This window comes from Tetrao urogallus (genome assembly GCF_951394365.1).
Source record: "Tetrao urogallus genome assembly, chromosome: 23".
Classification (NCBI taxonomy): Eukaryota; Metazoa; Chordata; class Aves; order Galliformes; family Phasianidae; genus Tetrao; species Tetrao urogallus.
This window is the reverse complement of record NC_136836.1, coordinates 2,055,647-2,082,030: the sequence shown is the minus strand read 5'-3', so window position 1 is coordinate 2,082,030 and position 26,384 is coordinate 2,055,647. Positions and strand designations below refer to the sequence as shown.

Sequence of the window (26,384 nt, the reverse complement as noted above, 5' to 3'; positions counted from 1 at the left end):
TTCTCCCCGTGCGGGCTTGGAGCTGCCCTGGTGCGGGATTTGGGGCTGTGCCGGTGTTCGGGTTCTCCTGGTGTACAGCTGGAGTTCTCCCAGCGCAGTTTTTGCCTTCTCCTGGTAAAGAATTGGAGCCTTCCTAGCGCTGGGCTTGGTGCACGGTTCGAGTTCTCCCCGTGCAGGATTTGGGCTCTCCTGGTGTGGGGTTGAGGCTTTCTCACTGCAGGGTTTGGTGCTTTCTCAGCGCGGCTCTGGGGTTCTCTTGGTGCAGGATTCAGACCCCCGTGGTGCGGGGTTTGGAGCTCTCCGGGTGCAGGATTTGGGGCTCTCCTGGTGAACAGTTGGAGTTCTCGCAGTGCAGGCTTTGGGGCTCTCCGGGTGCGAGGTTCGGCCTTTCCTCATTGCAGGATTCGGCGCTTTCTCACCGTGCCCTTGGGCTTCTCCCGGTGCAGATTCGGCGCTCTCCCTGCGCGCAGATCTCGGTGCTCCGCATCACCCCGACTCCTCACATCCCATGGCAGCGCCTGGAGCCGGCAGCTGCTGGCAGGATCCTCTGGCGGTGGAGGGCACGACGAGCCGCCCGGTGTGCGGGACGCGGGGCGGGCGGGCGCTGAACGCGGTGTTCGTGCCGAGCTGCCGGTCGGCTCCGTGCCCGGCGCTGCGCTCCCTGCGGGCCGCCTGCCGCCAGCTGCGGGGCCGGCTGCGCACCGTGCCGTTCGGCCGCCTGGCGCTGGGGGACACCGCAGCCCTGGATCTCTTCTATAACGCAGGTGAGGAGGAGAAAACTCCCCGCCCGGTGGGTGCCTCGGTTTCCCCGCTCGGGGCGGTGCTTGGTGCCGTCCTGCTGAGGACGGGGTGAGAGAGCTGGGCTTGTTCAGCATGGAGAAAAGAAGCTGCGGGGTGACCTCAGTGCAGCCTGCAGTACCTAAAGGGAGCCTAAAACAGGAGGGGAGTCAACTCTTGGAAAGGGGGATAACAGCAGGACAAGGGGAAATGGTTTGAAGTTGAAAGAGGGAGGTAGGTTGGGTATCAGAGGGAAGTTGTTTAGAGAGAGAGTGGTGAGGTGCTGGAACAGCTGCCCAGAGAGGCTGTGATGCCCCATCCATCCCTGGAGGTGTTCAAGGCCAGGTTGGATGGGGCCCTGGGCAGCCTGGGCTGGTGTTAAATGTGGAGGTTGGTGGCCCTGTGTGTGATGGGTGAGGTTGGAGCTCCGTGATCCTTGAGGTCCCTTCCAACCCTGGCCTTTCTGTGATTCTGTCCTGCCCGGCAGATGTGGCCGTGGTGGAGCTCAGTGATGCCACCTGCCAGCCCTCGCTCTTCTACCACCTGGGGGTCCGGGAGAGTTTCGATATGTCCCACAATGTGCTGCTCTGCTGCCACTCTGTGCTGCCTGCCCTGCGGGCCCTGCAGGTGAGCGGGGACCAGTGAGAAAATACCTGGGTGGGGGTTCGGGGGGGGTGGGCGTCTCAGTGCTATCGCCATCCATCCCCACCCTGAGCCCGCGTGGGTTCCCATGGTTGCCCCCCATCAGGTGCCCAAAGGGGATGAGGAGGGGGTGATGCCTGTGTGTCCCAGAGCCCGAATCCAGGAAAATTCAGCTTGCTTTCCTGGGAAACACCAAACCAATGGGAGCAGCGGGAGGGGAGCACATCTAAATTGTCCCCAAACGTCACTGCGACACGAGGGAGCACAAGGGCACCCATTCAGAGCCCCTTTTTCACAGGGTGGGGTGGCAGGGCCGTGTGTGGCCCTGCCTGGGGTTGGGGCCATCTCCGGGTGACTTTGACCCCGGATCCTGAGATCAGCTGATTTCTTTTGTGCCAGAACTCCTCATTAAGTCCCTCCTCCCTCCCTCCCTCCCTCTCCAGGAGGACATCTGCCAGAAGAACTCGGTACGGTTCTCCGCTGCTCTCACTGCTGCCATAATGCTGGGGGGGGGGTTGAGCTCCCCCGGCCTCAGAGGAGTGGGCAGCGCATGTGGGGAGCGAGACCCCCAACCCCAGATGCTGAGTTACGGGGAGGGGTGGCTCAGAGCAGCACCAGGAAGCACAAGGATGGTTTGGGAGCAACCCCAGAAAACCAACGGGACCGTTCACTCTGGAGCATAATGATGGCAGTGGGGCCCAAAACCCAAATTATGGGGGGTGGGGGGTGAACAGGGACGGCGTCGCCACTCAGCCTCATCTCCCCCCACCCCATCCAGGACCTGTGTGGCAGTTACACCTTCATCCCCTACACGGTGACGGCCCACGGAGAGGTGCTGTGCTGTGACAGCAGCGCTGAGCAGTGCCCCGCTGAGCTCCCCCAGCCCGGCTGCGGCACGGAGCCCTGCACCCCGCTGACAGCACGGCTCGTTCGGCTGCTGGAGGCCATCCCCACCAACTCCTGGTACCAGCAGCCTCCCCTGTGTGCGCTCAGAGGAGGGCAGCCAGCCACGTGCCATAGCACCGCTCAGCCCCACATCTCCGCCCCCCAACAGCGGGTATTTTCGGGAGACCCTCCGACGTGACATCCGCCGGGTGCGGGAGCTGTTCCGGGGCGAGCAGCTGAGCCGTGAGCTGAGGAGCATCCAGCAGCGCCTGGACAGCGTGGAGCTGCTCAGCCTGGACATCGTGGTCAGCCTGCTGCTGTCCTACCGCGATGCGCAGGTGGGCGCCGCGCCGCCATCCCCGCTCCTCATCAGCCCCCGTCGGCCCCACAGCCCCCAAACCATGGATGAACCGAGGGAGGTTCACCCTGGCTCAGCCTTTGGAGGCGTCCCTGCAGGATTACGACTCCATCATCTCTCTGGTGGACACCCTGCACTCCCTGCCTACCTGCGACGTGGCCGAGCAGCCCAACGTTCGCTTCCATTACGCCTTCGCCCTCAGTCGGTGAGTGGTGGTCCGGCGTCCCCACGGGGCTGGGGGCCGTGGCCCTGTTGCTGAGCGCCGTACGCAGGAGGAACCGTGCTGGAGACCGCGAGAAGGCTCTGTCAGTGCTGCTGCCTGCCGTGCAGCGCCGGGACACGGCGGCACCCGACCTGCTCTGCCTCTGCGGCCGCATCTACAAAGATATGTTCATCAGCTCTGGCCTCACTGACACGGAGACGCGGGACCGAGCGCTGTACTGGTGAGGCTGGGATGGAGCTGGGGATGCACCCAGGGCCGGGACCCCGTGGGGTGTGTGTAGGTTCCCATTCGGATCCCCCAGGAAGCCAGCTCCTGCAGGGCCTCGGCTCTCCCTCCCCTTGCACACGCTCAGTGCATAGTGAGTGGAAGCTCTTAGAGGTCTTTTCCAACCCTCACTGCTCTACCATTCTATCTTGGGAGCCCCACGTCACACAGAAGGATTTGCCTGGGAGGCAGGAGATGCTGTCCCCATGGCCCCGTTGGGATGATGCCTTCTGCTCAGGTACAGCAAAGCCTTCGAGCTGGAGCCCAGCCTCCACGCAGGCATCAACGCTGCCGTCCTCCTCGTCGCCTCCGGCCATCGCTTCGACACCTCGCTGCGGCTGCAGCAGATCGGTGCGCCCCGTCCTGCACTGGGACCCCGCAGGGGGCTGCTGCCGTCGGGGGCTGAGCCCTGATGGGTTGCAATCCCACATCCAGGCGTGAAGCTGAGCTGCCTGCAGGGCCGTAAGGGCAGCCTGGAGGAGCTGCGGCACTACTGGGACGTGGGCTTCTGCCTGGGGGCCGGAATCTTGGCCAACGACCTGGGCAAAGTCATCCAGGCCTCTGAGAAGCTCTACAAGCTCAACGCGCCGGGATGGTGAGCGCCGGCTGTGCACAGCCACCCCAGCCACCCTCTGCAGTCTGTACGCACCGTGGGACGTCCCCACCTGCAATGCCTGCCATGCAGGTACCTGGTGTCCTTCATGGAGACGTTCCTGCTCTACAAACACTTCCAGCAGAGCCCAGCGCTGCCATCCGCCCGGCAGGAGCTGGCTGACTTCTGGCTGGGCTTCCTGCTCACCTCCTGCCAGCCCTTCGTGCCTGAGCCGTGCTGCCTGGTGGGGAGCAGCCCTGGGGACCCGGGGACAGATGGGGGGACACGGGGTGACCACGTGTGGTGGCTGCAGGTCCTCGTCCTGGAGCACGGCAAGGTGCTGCAGCCGGCACGGCTGGCGCTGCGCAGTGCGGCAGAGGAGCCCGCTGTGATGCTCAGCCTCGTGTGCCCCACGGAGGAGGTAGGGCCGGGTTTGGGGTCCTGGGGGTGTCCCCTGGCTGTCTCCCACCCAGCCCTTCTCCTCCTTCCTGCAGAAAGCAGTGTCGAGCTGGAAGTTCCCACCCGCAGCCATCCGGGGCGTCAGGTGAGAGTGTCCCCAGTTCCCCCTGCCCTGGGGGGGGACCCCCAGCCCCACTGCTTATGGGGGGGTGGTGGGGGGCTCTTTTCCTTACAGCATCTGCAAGAGCGACGAGCGGGGCTGCTTTCTCTACGTGGTTCACACTGAGCACTTCCAGCTGTACTTCCCCTCCCAGCAGCACTGCCAGTGGTGAGCAATGGGGACCCCACGTTGCTTCTGGGGAGGACCCCCAAACACCCCCTGTGGGAGCAGCAGATCGTGTCCTAGGGAGGAAAGGGGACAAACCAAAGTGGCTTCAGCCCTTGTGATGGTGGGGGGGGGGGGTGGTGTCACTGGGACTCAGCACCATCCCCTCTCCTCGCACAGGTTCTGTGAGCGGGTCCAATCCTTCCTGGCGGAGCAGGGCGGTGAGGAGCTGCTCGGCAGCACGCAGCCCATCCTGGAGGTGAGGGGAGCACAGCGGGTGGCGGGGGGGCACCAGACGTTCCTGCTGCCACCCCACGTGCCCCCCTGCAGTACAGCTATGAGTGCACCGAGTCGGGTGAGCGCGTGGTCCTGGGCAGGGGCACTTATGGGGTCGTCTACGCCGGGCGCTGCCTCGGCACCCAAGTGAGGATCGCCATCAAGGAGATCCCGGAGCGGGACAGCCGGTGGGTCCAACGGTGCCGGGGTGGGGGGGTGGGGGTCTCTGTGCAGCCCATCACTCTGCTGCCCACCATGCAGCTGCTCACAGCCCTTGCACGAGGAGCTGGCCTTGCACAAGCGCCTGCGGCACAGGAACATCGTGCGGTACCTGGGCTCCGTCAGCCAGGATGGCTTCATCAAGATCTTCATGGAGGAGGTGCCGGGAGGTGGGCAGCGCTGTGAGGCTGGGGGGGGGGGGGGGGAGGATTGGGGACCCATAGGGTGAATGTGGGTGCTGCCCCCTCCCCAGGGAGCCTCTCGTCCCTGCTGCGCTCCAAGTGGGGTCCCCTGAAGGACAACGAGCCCACCATCGTCTTCTACACCCGCCAGATCCTCAACGGGCTCAGTTACCTCCACGACAACCACATCGTGCACCGGGACATCAAGGTGGGGGGTGGGGGGCTGCCCTCCGTGCCCAGCCCCGCTTGGGGGATGCACAGCTCGAGGCTGTGGGGCTTTGTTATGGGGTTCCAGGGTGACAACGTCCTCATCAACACATACAGCGGCGTGCTGAAGATCTCCGACTTCGGCACCTCCAAGCGGCTGGCGGGCATCAGCCCCAGTGCTGGCAGCTTCACGGGTAGGGGCAGCCTTGGAGGGGGGGGGAGAGGGGCTATGGGGCACCTGGGTGACGAATAGGGGCTTCACTCCTCCCACCACCTCCCCCAGGCACCCTGCAGTACATGGCCCCCGAAATCATCGACCGAGGGCCGTGGGGCTACGGGAAGCCGGCAGATATCTGGTCCTTGGGCTGCACCGTCATCGAGATGGCCACGGGCAGACCGCCCTTCTACGAGCTGGGCAGCCCCCAGGCGGCCATGTTCAAGGTACCCACAGGCTGGGGGGTTGGGGGGGGGGTCCCTGAAATGCCTTCCCTCGTGTGGCCGTCCCTGTGCAGCCTGTCCTGCAGGTGGGCATGTTCAAGGCACACCCGGAGGTGCCCGGCTCCATGTCGGACGAGGCCAAGGCTTTCATCCTGCGCTGCTTCGAGGCTGACCCGGCCGTGAGGGCGACGGCATCCGCGTTGCTGCAGGACCCGTTCCTGGCTGGTGCCAGGCGTCCCCGCAGCCAGAGGGTGCCCACAGCCAGAGGTGAGCTGGGGGGGCTGGGGGGTCCCAGCACGGCTGCCCTCTGACCTTGCCCCCCTCCATCCTCCCCCTGGCAGGCGGTTCACCTCGCAACGGGGACGCGGTGGGGACTGGCAGCACTGAGGGGCGTCCAGCCTTTGGGGACGGGGTGGGGGGCACCGCAGGCAGCACCCCGCACCCACAGCACCACAGTGAGGCAGCACCGGGTCACAGGTATGTGGGGTGGTGGCCTCCCAGGGTCCCACAGGGTTGGATTTTGGTCTCCCACTGGTGAGTGGCCCTCAGAGGCCCCCGCATAGCGCTGGTGGCACAGCTGTCCCTTCTTACAGACTGCGGGGGCACGAAATGCTGCTGGGTCACTGATGTGGGGCTCAACACCCCCCGTAGCCCCATAACCCCGTAACAGCTCCAGTGCTTTTGGGAAGGCTGAGCTGGTGTGGCTCCCGGTCACTTTCAGTCCTTCCCTCATCCCCTCCTGTGCTGGAAATGGCTTGGGTGGCTTCCCAGGGTATCAGCAGGGTTCCACAATGCCACGTGTGCCCTGGGCAGCCCCGACCCACCGTGCCCCACACTGCCCCACAGCAGCACCAGCTCCGACCTCACCCTGCGCTCATCCTCACCCGAGGAGAGCGGGGACAGCTTCGTGCTGCAGAAGGACATCCAGCACCGCGCCACCCTGCTGTGCATCCTGAGAGCCGAGGCGCCGGGCATCACTGCTGCCCTGCAGGAGAGCCAGGTGGGGTGCGGGGCCGGCGGCAGGCAGCGGGGGTGGCATGGAGCCCATCTCAGGGCTTTTCTCGCCCATGCAGAGCGCGGTGGGACCAAGGCTGAGCTCGGAGCACATCGCCCAGCTGCTGAGCTGCCTGCAGAGCTACATCCAGAGCCCCCAGCAGCCCCGGCTGCGCCGCGACCTCCTGCAGCTGCAGGCACGGCTGAGGGAGGATGGGATCGGTGTGCAGCGACTGCAGGCACCGCTGCTCCACTTCCAGGCTGTGGTGAGCGCCTGGGATACGGCGTGGGGATGGGGCTGCTCCTGCATGGCGCTGCTCCGGCATGCTGACACTGTTGCTCCAGCACAGTGTAGCACAGCTCCATTCTGGCACAGTGTTGCACACACATGTTGAGGCTACAGAACTGTGTCACCAGCACAGTGTTGCTCTGGCACAGTGTTGTTCCTACATGGTGCTGCTCTGGCACAGTGTTGTTCCTACACAGTGTTGCTCTGGCACAGTGTTGTTCCTACATGGTGCTGCTCTGGCACAGTGTTGTTCCTACACAGTGTTGCTCTGGCACAGTGCTGTTCCTACATGGTGCTGCTCTGGCACAGTGTTGTTCCTACACAGTGCTGCTCTGGCACAGTGCTGTTCCTACATGGTGTTGCTCTGGCACAGTGCTGTTCCTACATGGTGTTGCTCTGGCACAGTGCTGTTCCTACATGGTGTTGCTCTGGCACAGTGCTGTTCCTACACGGTGTTGCTCTGGCACAGTGTTGTTCCTACACGGTGTTGCTCTGGCACAGTGCTGTTCCTACATGGTGTTGCTCTGGCACAGTGTTGTTCCTACACGGTGTTGCTCTGGCACAGTGTTGTTCCTACACGGTGTTGCTCTGGCACAGTGCTGTTCCTACATGGTGTTGCTCTGGCACAGTGTTGTTCCTACACGGTGTTGCTCTGGCACGGTGTTGCTTGCCCACGGTGACACTCCAGCCCATCCATCCCCCCCCCAGGTGACACGGGTGCTGCGCCAGCACCACATCAGGCCTCACTGGGTGTTTGCTCTGGACTCAGCCATCAGCCAGGCAGTGCAGGCAGCTCTGGCCGTGCTGCTGACAGGTGGGTGACACCGGCAGATGGCCGGGACGCGGCTTGAGCCCCCAGGGATGATGTGGGGTGGGCTGCGCCCCACGCTTTGCTCCCTGCGGCCCACAGAGCTGCAGGAGGACGACTCCGAGGCCGACGGCCCCACAGAGAGCAGCGCCAGCCAGCAATGCTCGGTGCTGCTGGCACAGCTCCGCCGCCTCCGCGCACAGACGGGCAGGTGGGGCCGGGCATCCGTGGGGCACAGGGATGGGGCGGCACCGTGTGCCCCCCAATGCCAGCCCCCATCCCTGCTGCCCTCCAGGCTGCTCCGGCAGCTGGCCGACAAGGAGCAGGAGTGGCAGCGCTTGGCACGGCGGGCGCTTTGCTCGGTGGACGTCACACAGCCCGACCTCCCCCCGCACCGCGGTGAGCAGGGACACAGCGGGGGGGACACCGCAGCTTCATGCCCCGGGTGCAGCGGCGGGGCCCGGGCTGATCCGCTGCTCCTGGAGTGGCTGCAGCAGCACGGCGCGGACCCAAGCGCCACAGCCGCGGTGAGACCCACGGCCCCGCGGAGCCCCTCGGGGCTGCACCCCGCCGATGCCGTGGGGCTGCGCCACCTCACCGCCACCTCACCGCCCCCTCCCGCAGCTCCTGACGCACGGCTTCACCCTGCGGGACCTGCTGGGCAGCGCCACCCGCGACGACCTCTTCTACACCGGGATGAGGTGCCCGCCGGGCTCGGGGGGGTGGGACGCGGGGCGACACATCGCCGTGCCCCCCCCCCCCCTCCCTCCAGCCCCATATCCGCTCCTCAACAGGCGCGGCTCTGCGTACCGCCTGTGGGCAGCCATCGTGCGGCACCGCGAGGATCAGCGGCACGGAGGGACGCCAGCGGCGGAGCAATAAACGGCATCCGGGCGAGAGCGCGCCGTGCTTCATTGCGGCCCAAGGCGCCCCGTGTGCGCGGGGCACATCGCGACCCCCTCCCCATCCCCATGCTGGCTCTCACGGTGCGCTGCGCGGCACCAGGTCGGTGCGCAGCGGTAGCAGCGCTTCCACCCAGCGCCCGGAATCGCGCAGCACTCGGCCCCACAGCGCCCGCTCCTCCGCCGTCGAGTCCATCCAGCCCACGGGCAGCCCGTAGCTGCTTCCTGCGGGGGGCGGAGGGAGGAGACCCCGCTCGGTTACGGGGCCGCGAAGGGGGCTGCAGAGGCCCCCCGGTGCCCATCGAGCCGCGGCCCCCGATTGGAGGAGAAGTGCCTCGGGGTCGGGGGGTGGGGGTGCGGGAGGACCCCTGTCTGCCCTTACGCCCCCCAGAGGCCCCGTAACTCCCCACAGATCCCCTCAGGACCCCACAGAACCCCCTACGATCCCAACAGACACCAATAGAGTCCCGCATTTCCCCTGCAGAACCCCCACAGAACTCCCCAGGACCCTAACAGACACCCACAGAGCCCCATAACTCCCCCCCAGACTCCTCATAGACCCCCATAACTCCCCATAGACCCCCTCAGGACCCTATAGAACCCCCTGGGACCCAAATAAACACCCACAGAGCCCCATATCTCCCCATATTTCCCCCCAGACTCCTCTCAGTCCCCTATAACTCCCCATAGATCCACCCAGGACCCCATAGAACCACATAGACCCCCAACATAGAGTCCCATATCTCCCTACATTTCCTTCCAGAAACCCCACAGACCCCTATAACTCCCCACAGGCCCCCCTCAGGACCCCATAGAACCCCCTAGGACCCAAATAAACACCCATGGAGCCCCAAATCTCCCCATATTTCCCCTCTGAAACCCCATATTCTCCTACATTCCCCACCAGAACCACCAAAGAACCCCCCCTAGGATCCCCACAGCCACCTATATCTCCCCATATCTCCCCTCCCAGACTCCTCATAGACCCCCATAACTCCCCACAGACCCCCCTCAGGACCCCACAGAGCCACCAGGACCCTAATAGACACCCACAGAGCCCCACATCTCCCCTCCAGACTCCTCCTAGACCCCCATAGCTCCCCATAGACCCCCCTCAGGACCTCACAGAACCCCCCAGCTCTCCATCCCCCCTCACCCGTGCCCAGGCTGAGCCGCAGCCCCCCCAGCTGCCTCTTGGCGAAGGCATCCCTGTGCCATAGGGTGCACTCAGCGCAGGCCTGGGCCAGGTCGTGGGGCTGGAAGCCGTCGTACACCATGGTGTGGTTGAAGATGGGGCTGAGGCTGCGTTTCACCACCCGCGTCTTCTGCCGGCCGGCCTTGCTGTCATCGGGCAGCACAGAGCTAGGAGGGGGTCAGCAATGAGGGGGGGGGCCTGGGAGGGGGCTGAACCCCCATGCTGTGCCCCCCCAGCCCTCCTTGTGCTGCCACGCAGCCCTCACCACTGCACGAAGGCATCCACAGTGCTGCCATGCAGCGGGACCAAGTCCTGCGCTGCCTTAATCCAGATGTGCAGCTCACCTGTAGGTGGTTGCCCCAAATCTGTGGGGTGGGGGTCCGGGTCAGGGCCTGTTGGGGGTGCACTGCCCCATCCCCACAGCCCTCACTCACCTTCAGAGCCGGCGGGGATGAATTTGAGTGCCAGGTTGAGGTGACCTCGGTTGGGGAGGCTGTCTGGGGGTATGGGGGTCTGCGGTGGGAGGGGGAGAGGGGTTATGGGGCTGTGGGGCAGGGAATGGGGGTGTGGGGTGGGGAGGATGAGGGAGGGAGCAGGGTTATGGGGAGCTATGGGGTGGGGGGGGAGCAGGGCTGTATGGGGGTATGGGATGAGGAGGGTCAGGGAGTTTGCAGGGTTACGGGGGTGGGGGGCAGGGGTATGGGGGCTATGGGGTGGGGAGAGAACAGGACTATGGGGGGCTATGGGGTGCAGGGGTATGAGGCAAGGAGGGTCAGGGGAGGGAGAAGAGATGGAGAGCTATGGGTGGGGAGGGAGCGGGGTTATGGGGGGCTATGGGGTGGGAGGGTCAAGGAGAGAGCAGGGTTGTGGGGAGCTATGGGGGAGAGGGAGCAGGATTATATGGGGATATGGGGGTGGTCAGAAAGGGAGCAGGGATTTAGGGGTGTGGGGCAGGGGTGTGGGGAGGGAACAGGGTTATATGGGTGTATAGGGTGGGGAGGTTGAGAACAGGGGTGGGGTTTTGGGGATTTGGGGCAGGGAGCAGGGGTATTGGGGGCTGTGGGGAGGGGGCAGGGTTATGGGGAGTTATGGGGTGCAGAGGGGGCATGGTTACGGGGTAGGGAGAATCAGGGAGGGAGCAGAGTTATGGGAGGCGTGGGGCAGGGAGCAGGGCTATGGGGTGGGGAGAGAGCAGGATTACATGGGGGTATGGGGTGGGGAGGGGGCAGAGCGATAGGGTGGAGGGGGTCAAGGAGGGAGCGGGGTTATGGGTGGGGAGGGGGCAGAGTTATGGGGCGAGGAGGGACGGGAGGGAGAAGAGATATGGGGGGAGCTATGGGGTGGGGAGGGGGCAGGGCTATGGGGAGCTATGGGGTGGGAAGGGAGTGGGGCTATGGGGAGCTATGGGGTGAGAAGGGAGCGGGGCTATGGGGAGCTATGGGGTGGGAAGGGAGTGGGGCTATGGGGAGCTATGGGGTGGGAAGGGAGCGGGGCTATGGGGAGCTATGGGGTGGGAAGGGAGCGGGGCTATGGGGCTGCACACGGGACTCACGCGGGGCTGCAGGTCGAACCACTCGGGCTGCGTGTTGGCCCAGTCCCACTCTCCCAGCCGGACCTCCACCTCCCCCAGGAAAAGGTTCCGACCCAACGCGTCGTGGTGCCACACCGACACGTTCAGCGTCCGGCCCCGCAGCTCCGCCTTGCGCACGTTGTACTGCGGAGGGGGGGGGGGGGGGGGGGGGGTGGGGAGGAAAGAAACGGTGCGACCCGGTTGGGGGGGGGGGGGGGGGCACAGCGGGACCCCCCGACCCCAAACGCACCTTCAGGGTCTCGTTAAAGACGGGGTCCAAACTCCGCTTCCGAACCGAGGTCTTGCGCTTGCTGCGGTTGGATTTATCGGGCAGCAGGTAGGTCTTGATGTACCTGCGGGCGGCGGGGATGGGGTTGGGGGGCTGGGGGGCTGGAGGGCACGCAGAGGGTCGCGGTGCCTCCACCCCCCCCCCTCGGTGTCCCACTCACGGGTCGGAGCGCTGCCTCTTGGCCTCGGCCAAATGCCGGCACCGCACCACGTGCACCCGCAGCTCCTGAGCGGCCGCTTCGTAACGCAGTGAGAACTGAACGCAGCCCCGCACCGGCACCCGGCGCAGCTCCCAGTCGCTGTAGAGGCTCAGCAGGCTGCCGCTCAGCTGCGGGGGGGACGAAGGGGGGATCAGCGACGGGGGTCTGGAGCGCCGGCATCCGCACGGACCCGCACCCAAAACGCGACGCACCGTGGAGGAGGTGAGGCTGGAGATGGAGGAGCTGCTGCTGAGCGCGGCGCCTGGAGGAGCGCGGCTGTCCGCCGGGGATGTCCGTCCGTCCGGGGGGCGCTCCGTGCTCTGCGGGGGAAAAGGAGAGGGGGCGGCCTGGGGCGGGCGGGGGGAGCATCCATAGGGCTGCAGCCACGGTGTGGGGCCCCAGGGAACGCTGCTCCGTGAGCAGCTTGGGCACACAGCCCCACACTGCCCCACACTGCCCCATACAGCCCCACACTGCCCCATACAGCCCCATACAGACCCTACACAGCCCCACTCAGCCCCACACAGCCCCATACAGCCCCATACAGACCCCACACAGCCCCATACAGACCCCACACAGCCCCACTCAGCCCCACACTGACCCACACAGTCCCATACAGACCTCACAACCCCACACCACTCCACTCAGCCCCCCTACAGCCCCACTCAAGCCTATACGGACCTCACAAACCTACTTCCTCCCACTCAGCTCCACACTGCCCCATACAGACCCCACAGCCTCACACAGCCCAATACTGACCACACAACCCCACAACACCCCACTCAGCCCCACTTAACCCCATACAGACCCATACCAGACCCCACAGCCCCACACAGCCCAATGCAGACCCCACAGCCCCACACTGCCCCACACCACCCTACTTAGCCCCACTCAGCCCCATACAAGCCCCACAACCCCACACTACCCCACTCAGCCCCCCACAGCCCCATACAGCCCCACTCAACCCCATACAGTCCCCATAACCCCACACAACCACACACAGCCCCCCACAGCCCCCCACTCCACCTGTACAACACCAGGACTGCTGTGTGCAGGGCTGGGCTCCTCCTCCTCTTCCTCCACACTGGAGGTGCCAAAGGGGCTCCCATCCGTTCTGTCACCTGCGAGGGCACCATGTGGGTGGGGGTCCCAACACAGCAAGGAATGGATATAGGAAGAGGGAAGTCCCCTTTTTCCCTGAATCCCCATCGATTTTCCCTGCAGCCCCACATCACCTGGCTGTCTGCAGCCGTCGCGTCCCCCTGCTGGGACATCACCCTGCTGCAGGGATGGTGACACCGTGGTCCCTTCCGGGGCAGTGGCTTTGGGCTGTGGGTGGCACAGGGCGTGAGGTGGAGCCCAGCAGCACAGCACTGCGTGCCAGCCCAGCACCCACCTGTGGATCTGTGGCTGCCAGGGCTCCATTCTCACTGGGGTTGCGAGGAGAAGCGGTCAGCAGATCTTGGTGCTGCCCTGGAGCAGCACTGGGCTGCAGCCCCCTGCCCGCCCTCACCTCACCTCTCCTCCCGCACTCCCTCCTCATCCTCCTTCTCCTCCAGCAGTTTCTCCCTGATGGCCTCCAGCTCACCCTGGCTGAGCCTGCGCTCCAGCTCTGCCGCTCCTGGGGACAGCGGGGACCTCAGCGGGCTGACAGCTGTGTAGCCACCCACCCCTCCACCCATCTGCCTGCCCACCATCCATCCATCCCTCCCCCCATCCATCCATCCATCCATCCATCCATCCATCCATCCATCCCTCCCCCCATCCATCCATCCATCCATCCATCCATCCATCCATCCATCCATCATCCATCCATCCATCCATCCATCCATCCATCCATCCATCCATCCATCATCCATCCATCCATCATCCATCCATCCATCCATCCATCCATCCATCCATCCATCCATCCATCCATCATCCCTCCCTCCCTCCCTCCCTCCCTCCCTCCCTCCCTCCCTCCCTCCCTCCCTCCCTCCCTCCCTCCATCCATCCATCCATCCATCCATCCCTCCATCCCTCCATTTCCCCATCCATCCCTCCATCCCTCCATCCCTCCATCCCTCCATCCCTCCATTTCCCCATCCATCCATCCATCCATCCATCCATCCATCCATCCATCCATCCATCCATCCACCCATCCATCCCCCATTCCCTCCCTCCCTCCCCCCCCACCCTCCATACCCCACGGCCGCCTCCTGCGCCGGATGGACGCACGGACCAGGTCGGATCCCAGCAGGTTGCGGTGGCGCTGGGCGCGGACGTGGCAGAACCATTCCCCTGTCAGGGTCCGCAGGCGCATCGGATCCGACACGGACTGGCGCAGTTTGCTGCTCGGCCGTGGGAGTGGCGCTCAGCTCTGGGTGCCGCTGGGGAACCCGCGCTCTGCCGCCCCTCGTCCATCACAGCCCCACATGGCGGCGGAGGGAAGGGGGCAGGGATCGGGATGGGGACACAGATCAGGTTGGGAACACAGATCAGGTTGGGGACACGGTCCGGGTGGGGGATGCAGATGAGATGGGGGGGCACAGATGAGGTTGAGGGGACGTGGACCAGGCTGGGGACACGAGTCAGGTTGGGGACACAGACCTGGTTGATGGGACACAGATCAGGTTGGGGACATGGGTCAGACTGGGGGGACACGGAGCAGACTGGGGAGGGGACGCAGATGAGGGGACATAGAGCAGGTTGGGAACATAGACTGGGGGAACGTGGATGAGGGTGAGGAGACATCATGGACCAGGTTGAGGGGACACAGCTCATGTTGGGGTCACAGATCAGGTCAGGAACGTGGATGAGATTGGGGACACAGACCAGGTTGGGGACATGGATCAGACTGGAGGGGGGGAGGGAAGGGATGAGGTTTTGGGGACAGAGACCAGGTTGGGACATGGACCAGGTTGAGAGGACACGGCATGGGTGGGGGACATTAATCAGGTTGGGGACAGAGATCAGACAGATGAGGGTGAAGGGACACAGACCATGTTGGGACATAAAGTTTGGGACGTGGACCAGGTGGGGGACAAAAGTCGGTGACAGATCAGAATGGGGGAGGTGAGGTTGAAGGGACATCATAGACCAGGCAGGGGACACGGATCAGGTTGGGGACACACGGATCAGACTTGGACACAGGGGCCAAGCTGGGGACGTGGATCGTGTTGGGGATACAGACGAGGTTGAGGGGACATAGACGAGGCTGGGGGACGTGGCCCAGGCTGGGGACAGCAGCCATCTCCCACGGTGTTCGGGACCCCCACCCCCCCCGGGCTGACCCCGCGTCTGTCGCTGCCCACGGGTGGCCCTGGGGGTCCCACCTCACTCGACCCTCCTCTGCGCGGCGCAGCAGAGCATCGCGGTGCAGCACCTCGGCGATGGCGCAGCGCTCCGCCTCGGTCAGGAAGCTGAGGTCCAACAGCGCCTCGGGTCCCGGCTCCAGCTCCATGGGTGCTGCGGGCTCGGGGGGGGGCTGGGGAGGGAGGGGGGCTGGGGGTGAGCACAGCTCAGCGGGGCGGGAGCGGGGCGGTGGGGCCGCAGCAGGGGGGGCAGCGTGCGGCATCCCGACCCTCTGCAGCGAGATGGGGGCAGCTGGGCGCAAAGCCCCCCCACCGACCCCACCGACCCCCCCCAGAGCGTGGCACGACCCCCCCCCCCTACCCCCCCCCGCGCCCCTCCCTCCCCGGCGCGGTGCCAGCCCGGTCACTGTTTGCCAAAGGCGTTTGTTGCTGCCCCTCCCGCTGCCAGCAGGGCTCCCAAGGGACAAAGAGGGGCACAGGAAGGGGTTCGGGTACCCAGACCCCCAACCCCCCTCCCGCCAAAGAAATCCCACGGGGATGTCAGCGCCAGCACTGCACAGCCGTGTGCTTTCAGCCCGAGCGCTTGGGGGGGGCTGTGGCTGCCAACCCGGCCCCACGTTTGTCCCCATCCCAGCCCTGAGCAGTGCGAGCTGCCGGGTGGGCAGCACAGGAATCGTGCACAGCGGGGACAGCGAGTGGTGGGTGCGAGTGCCACCGCCATAGGGACCACGATGGCGTGGGGACCACGGTGCCACACCACGGGGACTGCAATGGCACGCCATGGGGGCCACGATGGCACAGGGAGCAGGGTGGCACAGCACGGTGGCACACTACCGGGACCGTGATGGCACGGGAACCATGATGGCACACCATGGGGACAGCGATATCACAGCGTGGGGACCACGATGGCACTGAGGAACCCCCCCCTCATCCCCAGCCCTCCTCACCCCATTGCCCCATCTGCCAACCCAATGCCACCCCACGTCCCTCCTGGTGACCCCACGCTGCATTGTGGTGCTCAGGGCTCCGGCAATGGGACCGGGCCCTACTCCTCCCCACCCCCCCCTGCCCCACGCTGGCTCCATATCCTGTTTACACACAGACCTGGCCCATGGGGGTGTCCCGCCCCCCCCCCCCCCGGAGCACAGCAGCACCCAAAATATCACCGTGTCACCGAGGGGCAGCCCACACACACCCGCGGTTTCCCCCCATCCTTTGGGTGGCACACAGCTTGGGGGGGGGGGGAGGGGGCTGAAGTTTGGAGGGGGTGGAAGCTGCAAACCCCCCCACGGGTGCAACCAGTCCAACCAGTCGCAGCTCCCAGCGAGCTGCAGGACGGGGGTGCGCAGCCCTTTTTGTGGGAGTGGGGCGACGGGTGGTGCGAGCGCAAACATCCCCCCACCCAAAACACCCCCAAGGACGGGCAGCCCCCCATTTCCCTGCTTCCTCCTGCACCCCACAACTTCGGGGCTTGCAGGCGACGCGTGCCCAGAGCTCAGAGCAGAGCGGAGGGCGGAGCGCAGCCCCCCACCCTCAGAGCAGGAGGAGACCCCCTCCCTCACCCCCACGTCTCCCCGTTGGGTCGGTTCTTACCTCGCCCAGGGCTGCGGGGGGGCCATGGGCCGCGCGGTGCCCGCTGCTGCCGCAGCCCTAAGGCTGAGTCAACCCCAGCAGGGCAGGAACCTCCGCAGCCGGCGGTGCCAAAGCTGGGAGTGGAGCCAGAGGTGCGCAGCGGACGGGACTGGGCTGAACTGGGCTGAACTGGGAGGCGTCAGGTGGACGGGGAGGGGAATTCACCCAGAGCGGTTGGAGGTGGAGGTGGTGGAGGTGCAGAGCATCGCCGACACGATGGAGGAGCAGAGTTGAGTGGGGAGCCTCCGCTGAGCCCCACCTGTGGGTTGCACTGGGGGGGACTGGGAGGAGAGGGATGGGGAGACTGGAGTGTGGCAGCCCACTGCGCCAGCCCAAACGTGGGGCACTTTGGGGCCTGGGGGAGGTGAAGGATCGCCATCAATGGATGTGCCCACAGCCCCATGGATCCCATCCCATGGATCCCACCCCCATGGATCCCACACCATGGATCCCATCCCATGGATCCCACCCCCATGGATCCCACACCATGGATCCCATCCCATGGATCCCACCCCCATGGATCCCACCCCACGGATCCCACCCCATGATCCCATCCCATGGATCCCATCCCACGGATCCCACCCTCATGGATCCCACCCCATGGACCCCACCCCATGATCCCACCCCCATGATCCCACCCCATGGATCCCTCCTCTATGAATCCCACCCTGTGGATCCCACCCTGTGGATCCCACCCTATGGATCCCACACCATGGATCCCATCCCATGGATCCCACCCCAGCCAGACCAGCCCCTCAAGACGCAGCCACCTGGCAGTGCTGCACCCCAGTTGGGGTGTGAGTGGGGGGGGTGCAGAGCTCAACCCCACCAGCAAAGGGGGATTTATTTTTAGTGCTGTTTCTAAGGAAATGAGACTTCAGCAGCGGTCTGTCTGTGCGTCTGTGTGTCTGTTTGTGTGCTGCCCTCCCCTTCCTCTCCCCATGGGGTGCTCAGAGCTGTGCACACGTGTCCCCCAGCCCCACAACACCTCCCTCCCCCCAACCTCACTCCTTTTCCTGTGGGTACAGCAGAGATGCAGTGAGCACGGCCAGGTCTCTGCTGGGGCTCTGCAGCCCTCACTGCAGTGGATGGATGCACTGGGGTGATGAGTTTGCCAGGTCTCAAACCCGTGCTGGCGCTGAGCTCTGTTCACTGCAGTGACCACAGACAGTGCAGGCCGGGCATCCAGCACAGGAGCATCACCAGTGGGTGCTGGGCGTTGGATTCTGGGCTCTGGGTGAGATTCTGGGCTCTGGATATGGGATTCTGAGCACTTGGTATGGGATTCTGGGCTCTGGATATGGGATTCTGAGCTCTTGGTATGGGATTCTGAGCTCTGGGTGCAGGATTCTGGGCTCAGGGTGAGATTCTGGGCTCTGGATATGGGATTCTGAGCTCTTGGTATGGGATTCTGAGCTCTGGGTGCAGGATTCCGGGCTCTGGGCACTGGGTGCTGGCAGCCACCCCGCAGGCACCCAGAACAGGTTCTGCCTCTTTTCTGCACCGGGTGCAGGCAGCGCGTGGGCAGAGCTGAGCCGGGTTTTGGGAGCAGATCCCAACCCCACACCCGCCCCACTGCCTCACATTCATCGTTCAGGTCTCAGCGCTCCCAGGGGGAAACGGAGGCAGGGAGCACAGGGCAGCTCACGGGTTGGACACCCTGGGGACCCCCAGGAAGGGCTGGGGGGGCATGGAAGGAAACGGAGGCTTTGAAGGTGGCCGCGAAGGATGGGCACACGGGGACGGAGCCGCGCACACCCAGGTGGGGGATCTCAGTGCATTTTTAGCTGCTGCTCTGGCCCTGAAGGGGCTCTGCTCCCCCCACGTGGGGCCATCGCGGGTGGTTTGGGGGAGGAACGGGCTGAGCTGCAGGAGCATCCTCACAGCTCGGGGCGGCTCTGCAGCTCCGCAGCTTGTGGAGGCCTGGCACGAAAGCCCTGGCACGGCAGCTGGTTCTGCCTGCACTGCAGCAAAGCCTTCCTGCTCTGCAGCAATCGGCTCCCAGCGCCAGCCCTGCTGCTCCCAAAGCTCCCTGCACCGCAGGGCTGTGATTGCTGCCGCCGGCACGGGCAGCTCCGCGGGACGGAGGACGCCGTGCTCCCCAGACGCAGCTCCTCGTGGTGCCTCCGGGTCGGAGCTGAGCTCGCCCAGGGGACAGCGTGGCCTCTTCTGAAAGAGAAAAACCTCGGCAGCAAGAGAGGCGCATGGAGACATCCACAGAAGTTTATTTCCCCTACCATCAGGATTATGAAACCACAGAAGCAGAGTTTAAATATTTACAAAGTAATCCAGCGCCCCACAGAGATCAAGGGAACAAAGGAAGGGGAGATGGAGGGACGGCCCCCGCCGAAGAGCGGCAGCAAAGCCACGGAGCTCTGCAGCGGGGGGGAGAGGAGGGGAGAGGAAAACTGGAAGGAAAGGGACAGAGCCAACCTTTGTGGCTGATGGATGGGGGCGCAGCGAAGAGCAGACAGGGAGATGCGGCACGGTGAGGGATGCACAGCCCTTGTCTGCTCGCCCCTCTGTCACCTCCCAGCCCTGGGGGCACAGCAGTGGGTCTGCCTGCACTCACACGGCTTTATGTCACACCAGCAATGCGCTAAAGCAGGAAATGTGAGTCCAGCACCGTGCCCACATCCCAGCCTGCAGGCCGCGTTCTTTCCCTTCCCTTCCATGGGCAAAGATGGCTCTGTGCGCTCGGTGAGGGCTGGGGCAGCTCTGTGGGACCTCTGCTTCATCTCAGCCCAACAGAGCGCAGGGCTCTGCTGCTGCTGCGGGAGAAAAGTCTCTGTTCAAAACTCAGATTTGGTACAAAAGCACTGGGAATGGCACTGGACGTTGTCAAGGATCCCAGAGCGGGGATCCCAGCCTCCCCCAGCAGCTCCAAGCCTCAGCTTTGGCAATGCTCGTACAGCTTATCTCTGACACACGGGGACGCGGCCCTGTGAGTCTCTAGGTTATTGCTACTGCATCAGATGGGTTGGTTGGCTTCAGCCCACGGCTCCTGGCACATCCTTGGAGGGTCTCAGACTTCCATTCAGAATTGGGGCACGCTGGCACTCATCTCTCCCATCCACCTGGGGCACGTCGGCCCACAGCCAGGCAGGGCAGCTCAGCAAGGCTCCACGCTTCCCTCCTCAGGAGATCTCGGCTCTGCACTGGGCAGGAGGTGACAGAGCACAGAGACAGCAACAGCTCCGGGTGGGGGGACGTGGGGGTGGGCACTGAGGTCTGCACAGCGCCAGCAGGAGGTGACACAGACAGCTGGGGGGCATGGAGAAGGGAGGGGAGCGAGGAGACGTTGAAACAGGACCATGGGAGAGGAGGAAACACAGAGATGCCCAAGGGGAGACCCTGTGCAGCTGGGGAGCAAAGAGGGGGAAGCAGGGGGGAGGCACAGAAGGAGCCAGCAGGGACCTGGAGGGGGCTTTCATGTCAGGGTGACACAGGGGTGGCGTGCAGACAAGAAGAGCCACGGCCACTCGAGACTGAAATGCAGCACACAGCAGAGTACAGAGCTGGCTGATCAGACACGTGGAGAAAAGCAAACCTCCCTCTGCCATCATAGGGATCTGCTAATGGCACATCACCTCCAGCAACACCTGCAGAAAGCAGCCTGGCTGCTGGCCCCACAGAAAGCAGCACCTGCAGGCCAGCGCCTCAGAGATCCCACACCCAAACCCTCTCAGCTCAGCGCTCCCATCCCCCAGCACTGCCTGAGCCGGGGCACAGGAGGGCCATCAGATCCCAGCACCGTGAGAACCAGCATTCCTCACACCCAAGCCAGTCCTGTGAAGCGCTTTTTCCCCAAGCGTGCTGTGCAAAACGCACCGCTGAGAGCCCTCTGCTCCCAGAGGAAAACCAGTGCCCTGCTTGCTGCTGCAAAGCCCAAGAAGAGCACGCCTGCCTGCCAGGCCCTCTGCCTCCCCTTACATCTCCAGCTCAGGGCTCAGGTGCTGCTCTGGAGGCATGGATCACAGCCCTACACGAAGCCTTCTGGCCCAGCAGCACCCACCCGCTGCCACCTCTGCAGGCAGGGATTCGGTGACATGCAAAGCATGGAGGCTCAAAGGAAAGTGAAGGAGCTCGTGAGAAGCGCAGTGACAACTTCAGGCACTCAGAGCACCGCGAGAAGCAGGGAAGCTGTATTTTCTCTGGCAGAAGCTAAAAGGGATTTGGCAGCAGACTCCCAGCTCTGCAACGTGCTGCTGAAAGCGTGCAGGCTGCTACGAGCCGTACCCAAGCCGGTCCATCTACTTTCCTGCTTTTCTGGGCTCACCAGCAGGACCAGATGGATCTGCTCTGCCACAGAGCGATCCTCCGCGCGTCTCCTCAGGGTGCTGAGCCACCAACACCTTTCTATCACTGCTGGCGACTGGCAGCACGTGCTGTGGCAATGCACACCCCCAGCAGGAGCCCCAAACCTCCTCTCCAAACCTTGTGCTAAGGGAGAGTCGTGCAAGAGGGACGCAGCCCCTCCTCGGAGGCTGGAAATCTAAGGAAGCATCTGATGAAGCGCGGCAGGAGGAAGGAAGAGGGGATGGGAGGAGGTGAAACCACTGGCGTTCCTGAACCAGCAGGCGGGGTTTGCCTTGAGGCTCTGCCTGGGCTGAAGGCAAAGGTGCCCACACCTCTCCTTTCCCAACTGCCAACTCGCAGAGGGACCAAATTCAAGGAGAAGTCAGGAGGCTTCGGGAGCGCGGCACTGAGACACAGCAGCGACAGAACAGAAACAGGAGGGTAAGAAGGCAGTTCCAGGAAACGAGGATGAGCTGTGACAGCGGAGTGGGACTGCAGCCTTCCCAGGGCAATGCCGTGCCCGCCTCACTGAGCCAAGCATCGCAGTTCCCTCCTTCGTGTGCCCACGGGATGGGAGCTCACAGCTGCTATCACCGCAGGTGAAGCGTCAGAACGACCGTCAGGATCGCGCCCAGGAAGAGGACAAAGGGAAGCCAGGTCTTCACAAATCCCCCTATGCTGCAAGACAAAAAGAAAAGGGAAAAAGGAGAGGGTTTTAAGTCAGCAGAGGAATACAGGAGGGACAAAAAGAAGCAATGATAGATGGAGAAAACAGAGGGAGACAAATCCTTATCACTGCTGCCATCAGTGGGGATCAGGTCCAAATCTTGATATGACACAGGGTCCCCAAAGAACTGTACCATGAGCCACGGGGCTGAGCTCTGCCTGCAGCACTGATGCCACTCACAGTCCAGCAGTGTCACATCTGTGCAGGCACACAGTGCAGTGCCACTGCAGCCAGTCTCTCTGATGGGGCTGTTGGTGCACTCAGCTGGCACAGCAGGGAGCACAGCTGGAGCTGCTGTCTGAGAACAGGCTGGACCCAGCAGAAAGGCAGCAGTGCAAAAACGGCACGCAGGGCAGCTCTCACAGAACCTCCAGGCCCAAGGAGTTGAAATGGAGACCAAGTGCCCATCCTTTATAACAAGGAAAGCTCAGGATTTCCCTCTCTGCTCAAGTTGGAAATCAGACCAGTTCTAATGCAAACAAGATTCAAGAGGGAAAAGAAACCAGTGACCCTTGGAGACAAGCCATCCTGTGACCTTCTGTTCTGACCTACCCCAGCCAAAAGACAACATGAGGGAAGATCCGCTCGCATCTCCCAAATTCCTGGCACCCTGAATTATTTGTTAGAGGCAGAATTTTGGGAACCGCGTTCAGTGCAAGCCAGCAAACACTCCTGGTTCTTCCCCTAAGGAGCAGCAGCAGGCAGTGATGGCACAGGACCTCTCACCCGTGTGTTGGAGGGAGGGGGGAGGGATGCTCCTCCTTTCCCAAGGGAAAGGCTGAAGCTCTGAAGGGACAGAAGAACGAAAGAAGAGGATTCGGCTGCCTGCTGAATCCTGTCTGCTCCTCGGCTCACCTTACGTACTTCCCATAGAGGAGCGAGAAGAAGCAGAGTTTGACCATGTTCCAGGAGGTGCTGTTGTCGTATCTCATCAAGTTTAAGGCCAGAGCCACGTGAGAATGGCAGTTATCACAGCAAAGGTTGTGCTGGAACACAGAAAGGAGCCCAGCGTTAGAAATGCCGTCCTTGGGGCTCCCTGCTCCACGCTCTGCCCAGCCCCCCCACACAGAGGGCAGCAACCAGAGCCGCTCGCAGGCCGCACCATTCGGTGCTTGTACTCCTCCGAGGCGTCGTGCACAGCCGTGTCCCACGCATTGGGGCTGCTGGAGTAAACTTTGCCAGGATCCAGCTTCCAGTACCTGGAAAGACAAGAACGGATCAGAGCCCTTCGCTGCTCCTTCGCAACAGGCTCACAAAGCCCAGGAGCCTCAACTCCACCCCACAAAACGGCGACGAGACGCAAGCGATGTCAGCACAGCACAGGCTGCCATCACAACCTTTGAGTGTTTCAGCACTTACTTCACTGGCTTCCCAAACGCCATGTTGTCTTCCTGCAAGGAAAGGGAGAAGGCTCTCATGAGGACGATGCTGTGCTGCATTCGTGGCTCAACACCCCCACAAAGTGAAAGCCCCCAACAATCTCAGGGTGCCTGCAAAAGGATTTAGGCCCAAAATTCCCACAGACTATGAGGTTCTTTCCTCCTGCCCACAAACCAAACCAGCCTCTGTTTGCCTGATCCTCCCGCGCTGCACCAACGACCCACAGAGCGATGGCAAAGACGAGAGACATCCAACAGCACTGCTGTGCACAACACAGGGGGTGGCTCAAAGCTCTCTGAGATGCAGACCAAGCCCAGATTTTGGCTGAAGCACCAGGAGCCACCTTGTACTCACTGAGACAAAATACGGCCCCGCAAAGTCCCGAATGACTCCCGTCGACGTGCAGATGCCCATATGGCCAATGATGGGGAAGAGCCACCTACAGAGGGAAAGGGTGAAGCGTCAGGCCGAGAGTCTGCCCCCAAAGCACAGCACTGTGCTGCCAGGAGCGGCCACGCAACAGACAGCACGGGGCAGACAGGCAGGGTTGGTGCATGAGGCAGCCAGGAGGTGACAGCAGGGAAACCAGTGCCAGGTGGAGATGCAGGAGTGTGCAAACAGAGGAAGAGCACACAGGGGACACTGGAGCTGTGCTGCCCTGACAAGCAGAGCCAGGGTTGGCTCTTCCATAGGGCGCTCAGGCTCCGTGCTTTACCAGCTCTGTGTTCCCACGTAAAAGGGTCGCATCCAGAAGAAGCAGTCCTGGGATAAACCTGGACTTTTTGCTCTGACAAACGAGGGATAAAAAGGCCATCCTGCCCAGCTGCCACACTGCAGCCTTTCACTGCAAACCAGATGTTGGCACCGCAGGTAGGAAATGAGCTTCTTGTTGTTCCCTCATCCCTAAACGCTCCCCTTGTTTCAAAGGCTTCTCCTCGCCCCCACTATTCACAGAGAGCAGCAGGTCTGAATCCCAGCCCACCCATGGTAACAGTGTAACATCACCGTGCTGTCCCACAACTGCAGCCTGCCCAGCTCTGCTCACCTCTCCCATTCCTCACTCATTTCCCCACACAAGGCTGTGCCCAGTAACATCTCAGATGGCATCGCAGCAAGGCTACACAGGAACAAACCACAGCTCAATAACAGAGATCCTAAAGTGACCAAAACGAGGAGACAAACCACACGTGCTGATAAGCACAGCTGAGATAAACTGCACACAGCTCTCATCGATAACATCGCCCCACAGCACGGAGGATCTGCAATGTTCCACCTTCTGCACTTGTGCCACTTTTCCCTCTCCTCTGCCTTTCCCAGCGCAAAGCAGGCAGGCATTTCCCGGTCTGCACAGAGCAGGTTCTGTCAGCCAGGAGGAGCACAGCGCTGTCACAGCACTGCCACCTTCAAAGGCGCAGACGTTCCTCCCTTTTGTTTCCCATTCTCCTCTCAGCGCTGCCTACCTTTCGAGCTTCCCAATCCGAGGATGACAGGAAATGTCAGAGGGAGACAATTGGAGCAATTATGCAATCTAAAGAGAGATTTTGCCAAACAACAACGCTGGGATTTCCGCTGCGGAACAAAACCGACAGGAAGATGCCACAGCTTCCCTGGGGAAGGAACCCACGGGCAGACACGGAGACCCGAAAGCGGGGCAGCGCAGCTCCGAGCGCCCGGCGGGGGAGGGGAGGAAAGGGGCAAGAAGGCGAAAGCGGCGTGAAATCCTCCAGCACTGGAAGCGCCGTTCCCGACCCGCTCCACGTCTTCCTCCCGCCCCGCAGCCCGGCCCAGCAGCGCTCCTCATTGGAAGGCGAGGCGGACGGGGAGCAGCCCTCGGCGCGGCCCGGAGCCGCACGGCGCGGCCTCGCCCGTTCCCGTGCCCCGATGCCGCACGGCGGAGCGCAGCCGTTAGCCCGGGACCGCCAGGAGCCGCCGGCCCTCCCGCCCCGCACAACGCCTTGCCGCAACGACAGCCCCGGGCCGGCCCGCTGCTCCCGCTGCCGCTCCTGCCGCCCGGCCCCGCACTCACGTCAGCACGGGGATGGGCGTCCACACCACGCAGTACGGGAAGCGGCCGCGCTCCGCGTCCAGCCCAGCCCCGCCGCCGCCATTGAACTGCTTCATCTTGGCCTCCGCTTCCGCCATCACCTGGGCCCGCCCCCCCAGCCGGGTCGTCGTGGTGATGACGTCACTTCCTGGAGACCGCGGCGGCTTCCGGTTGCGGCTGGTAACCAGGAAGTGGGAGAGGCCCGGAGGCCGCGTGGGTGGGCGGGCGGGGCTCGGGGAGCGGCGGCGCTAGGAGGCGGGAGGGCGCCGGGCTTCGCTTCGCGGGCACGGGAAGCGATGGCCGCGGCGCTTTATCGCCCCTGACGCCTACTGTGTGCAGCCACAGGGCCCGCGGCCCTCCCCCTGTCCGTCCAGCCCTTGGCCGTCCCCTCTGGTACCTGGGAGAGAGCAGGAGGACGCGAGGAGTGACAGCATTTACAAATGAAGCAGCGGCTTACTGCTGAAAAAATAACAATTGCTTTATTAGGAAGTTTAATTAAACTACAGGAGGGAGCCGAGAAGGAAGGTGTTCGTTCCGGGTTGCCACCCTCACGACGCAGAAGGAGAGGGCAGGGATGGGATGCTGTGCCGATGGGACGCGTCCAGGCCCCCCGCTCTTCAGATCCTCCCCTGCTCCTCGTGGAAGCCGCTCATTTCCTCCTGTGGAGGTGCTGAGCTGCAGTTCCGTGGCTCCCAGGCCCAGCTGTGAGCTCAGGCAGCGCGGTGCCAGGGGTTGTGAATAAAACTGCCTCCCCCCCCAACCAGCACATCGTTGTGTGCCTCCTCCGTGGAGGCACTGCGGAGCTGAGCACAGCGCTCACAGAGGAGCTGGTTTTTGTTACCCACAGCCCAGCGCTGGCAGCAAGCAGAGCCAGGTTCCCAGCAGTCATCGTGAGGTCACAGCCTTCGCATAACAGTCCCATTTTTTCTTGTAACCCTTCTCCTTCATCAAGTAATTCTCGCATCGCTACTTCATGC

General features: G+C 63.5%; 3 protein-coding genes across 3 annotated transcripts; 1 reads left to right on the top strand and 2 right to left on the bottom strand.

Annotated features, from left to right (window-relative positions):
* Positions 1-508: 508 nt before the first annotated feature.
* On the top strand, positions 509-8,759 carry MAP3K6 (mitogen-activated protein kinase kinase kinase 6; the record flags this gene model as incomplete). Its single annotated transcript, XM_079546141.1, has 28 exons — positions 509-764; positions 1,265-1,404; positions 1,863-1,886; positions 2,198-2,382; positions 2,474-2,642; positions 2,761-2,867; positions 2,935-3,105; positions 3,388-3,500; positions 3,585-3,744; positions 3,835-3,985; positions 4,055-4,162; positions 4,236-4,285; positions 4,376-4,468; positions 4,646-4,724; positions 4,796-4,929; positions 5,003-5,130; positions 5,214-5,350; positions 5,438-5,543; positions 5,633-5,790; positions 5,862-6,054; positions 6,129-6,264; positions 6,634-6,787; positions 6,861-7,046; positions 7,778-7,883; positions 7,980-8,088; positions 8,173-8,404; positions 8,502-8,578; positions 8,672-8,759. The coding sequence occupies 28 exons, from the start codon at positions 509-511 to the stop codon at positions 8,757-8,759; spliced, it is 3,750 nt and encodes a 1,249-aa protein (XP_079402267.1).
* Positions 8,760-8,858: 99 nt separating this feature from the next.
* On the bottom strand, positions 8,859-15,588 carry SYTL1 (synaptotagmin like 1; the record flags this gene model as incomplete). The annotated part of the gene is made up of 14 exons (XM_079546140.1): positions 8,859-9,004; positions 9,936-10,141; positions 10,240-10,339; positions 10,409-10,487; positions 11,527-11,688; positions 11,795-11,897; positions 11,994-12,160; positions 12,245-12,352; positions 13,059-13,153; positions 13,268-13,361; positions 13,429-13,462; positions 13,551-13,653; positions 14,217-14,362; positions 15,347-15,588. 14 exons carry the CDS (start codon positions 15,586-15,588, stop codon positions 8,859-8,861), a joined length of 1,785 nt encoding a protein of 594 aa, XP_079402266.1.
* A 6,258-nt stretch (positions 15,589-21,846) lies between these two features.
* Positions 21,847-25,505, bottom strand: TMEM222 (transmembrane protein 222; the record flags this gene model as incomplete). Its single annotated transcript, XM_079546229.1, has 6 exons — positions 21,847-21,934; positions 22,839-22,969; positions 23,086-23,182; positions 23,343-23,374; positions 23,718-23,802; positions 25,390-25,505. The coding sequence occupies 6 exons, from the start codon at positions 25,503-25,505 to the stop codon at positions 21,847-21,849; spliced, it is 549 nt and encodes a 182-aa protein (XP_079402355.1).
* Between the last annotated feature and the right edge of the window lie 879 nt (positions 25,506-26,384).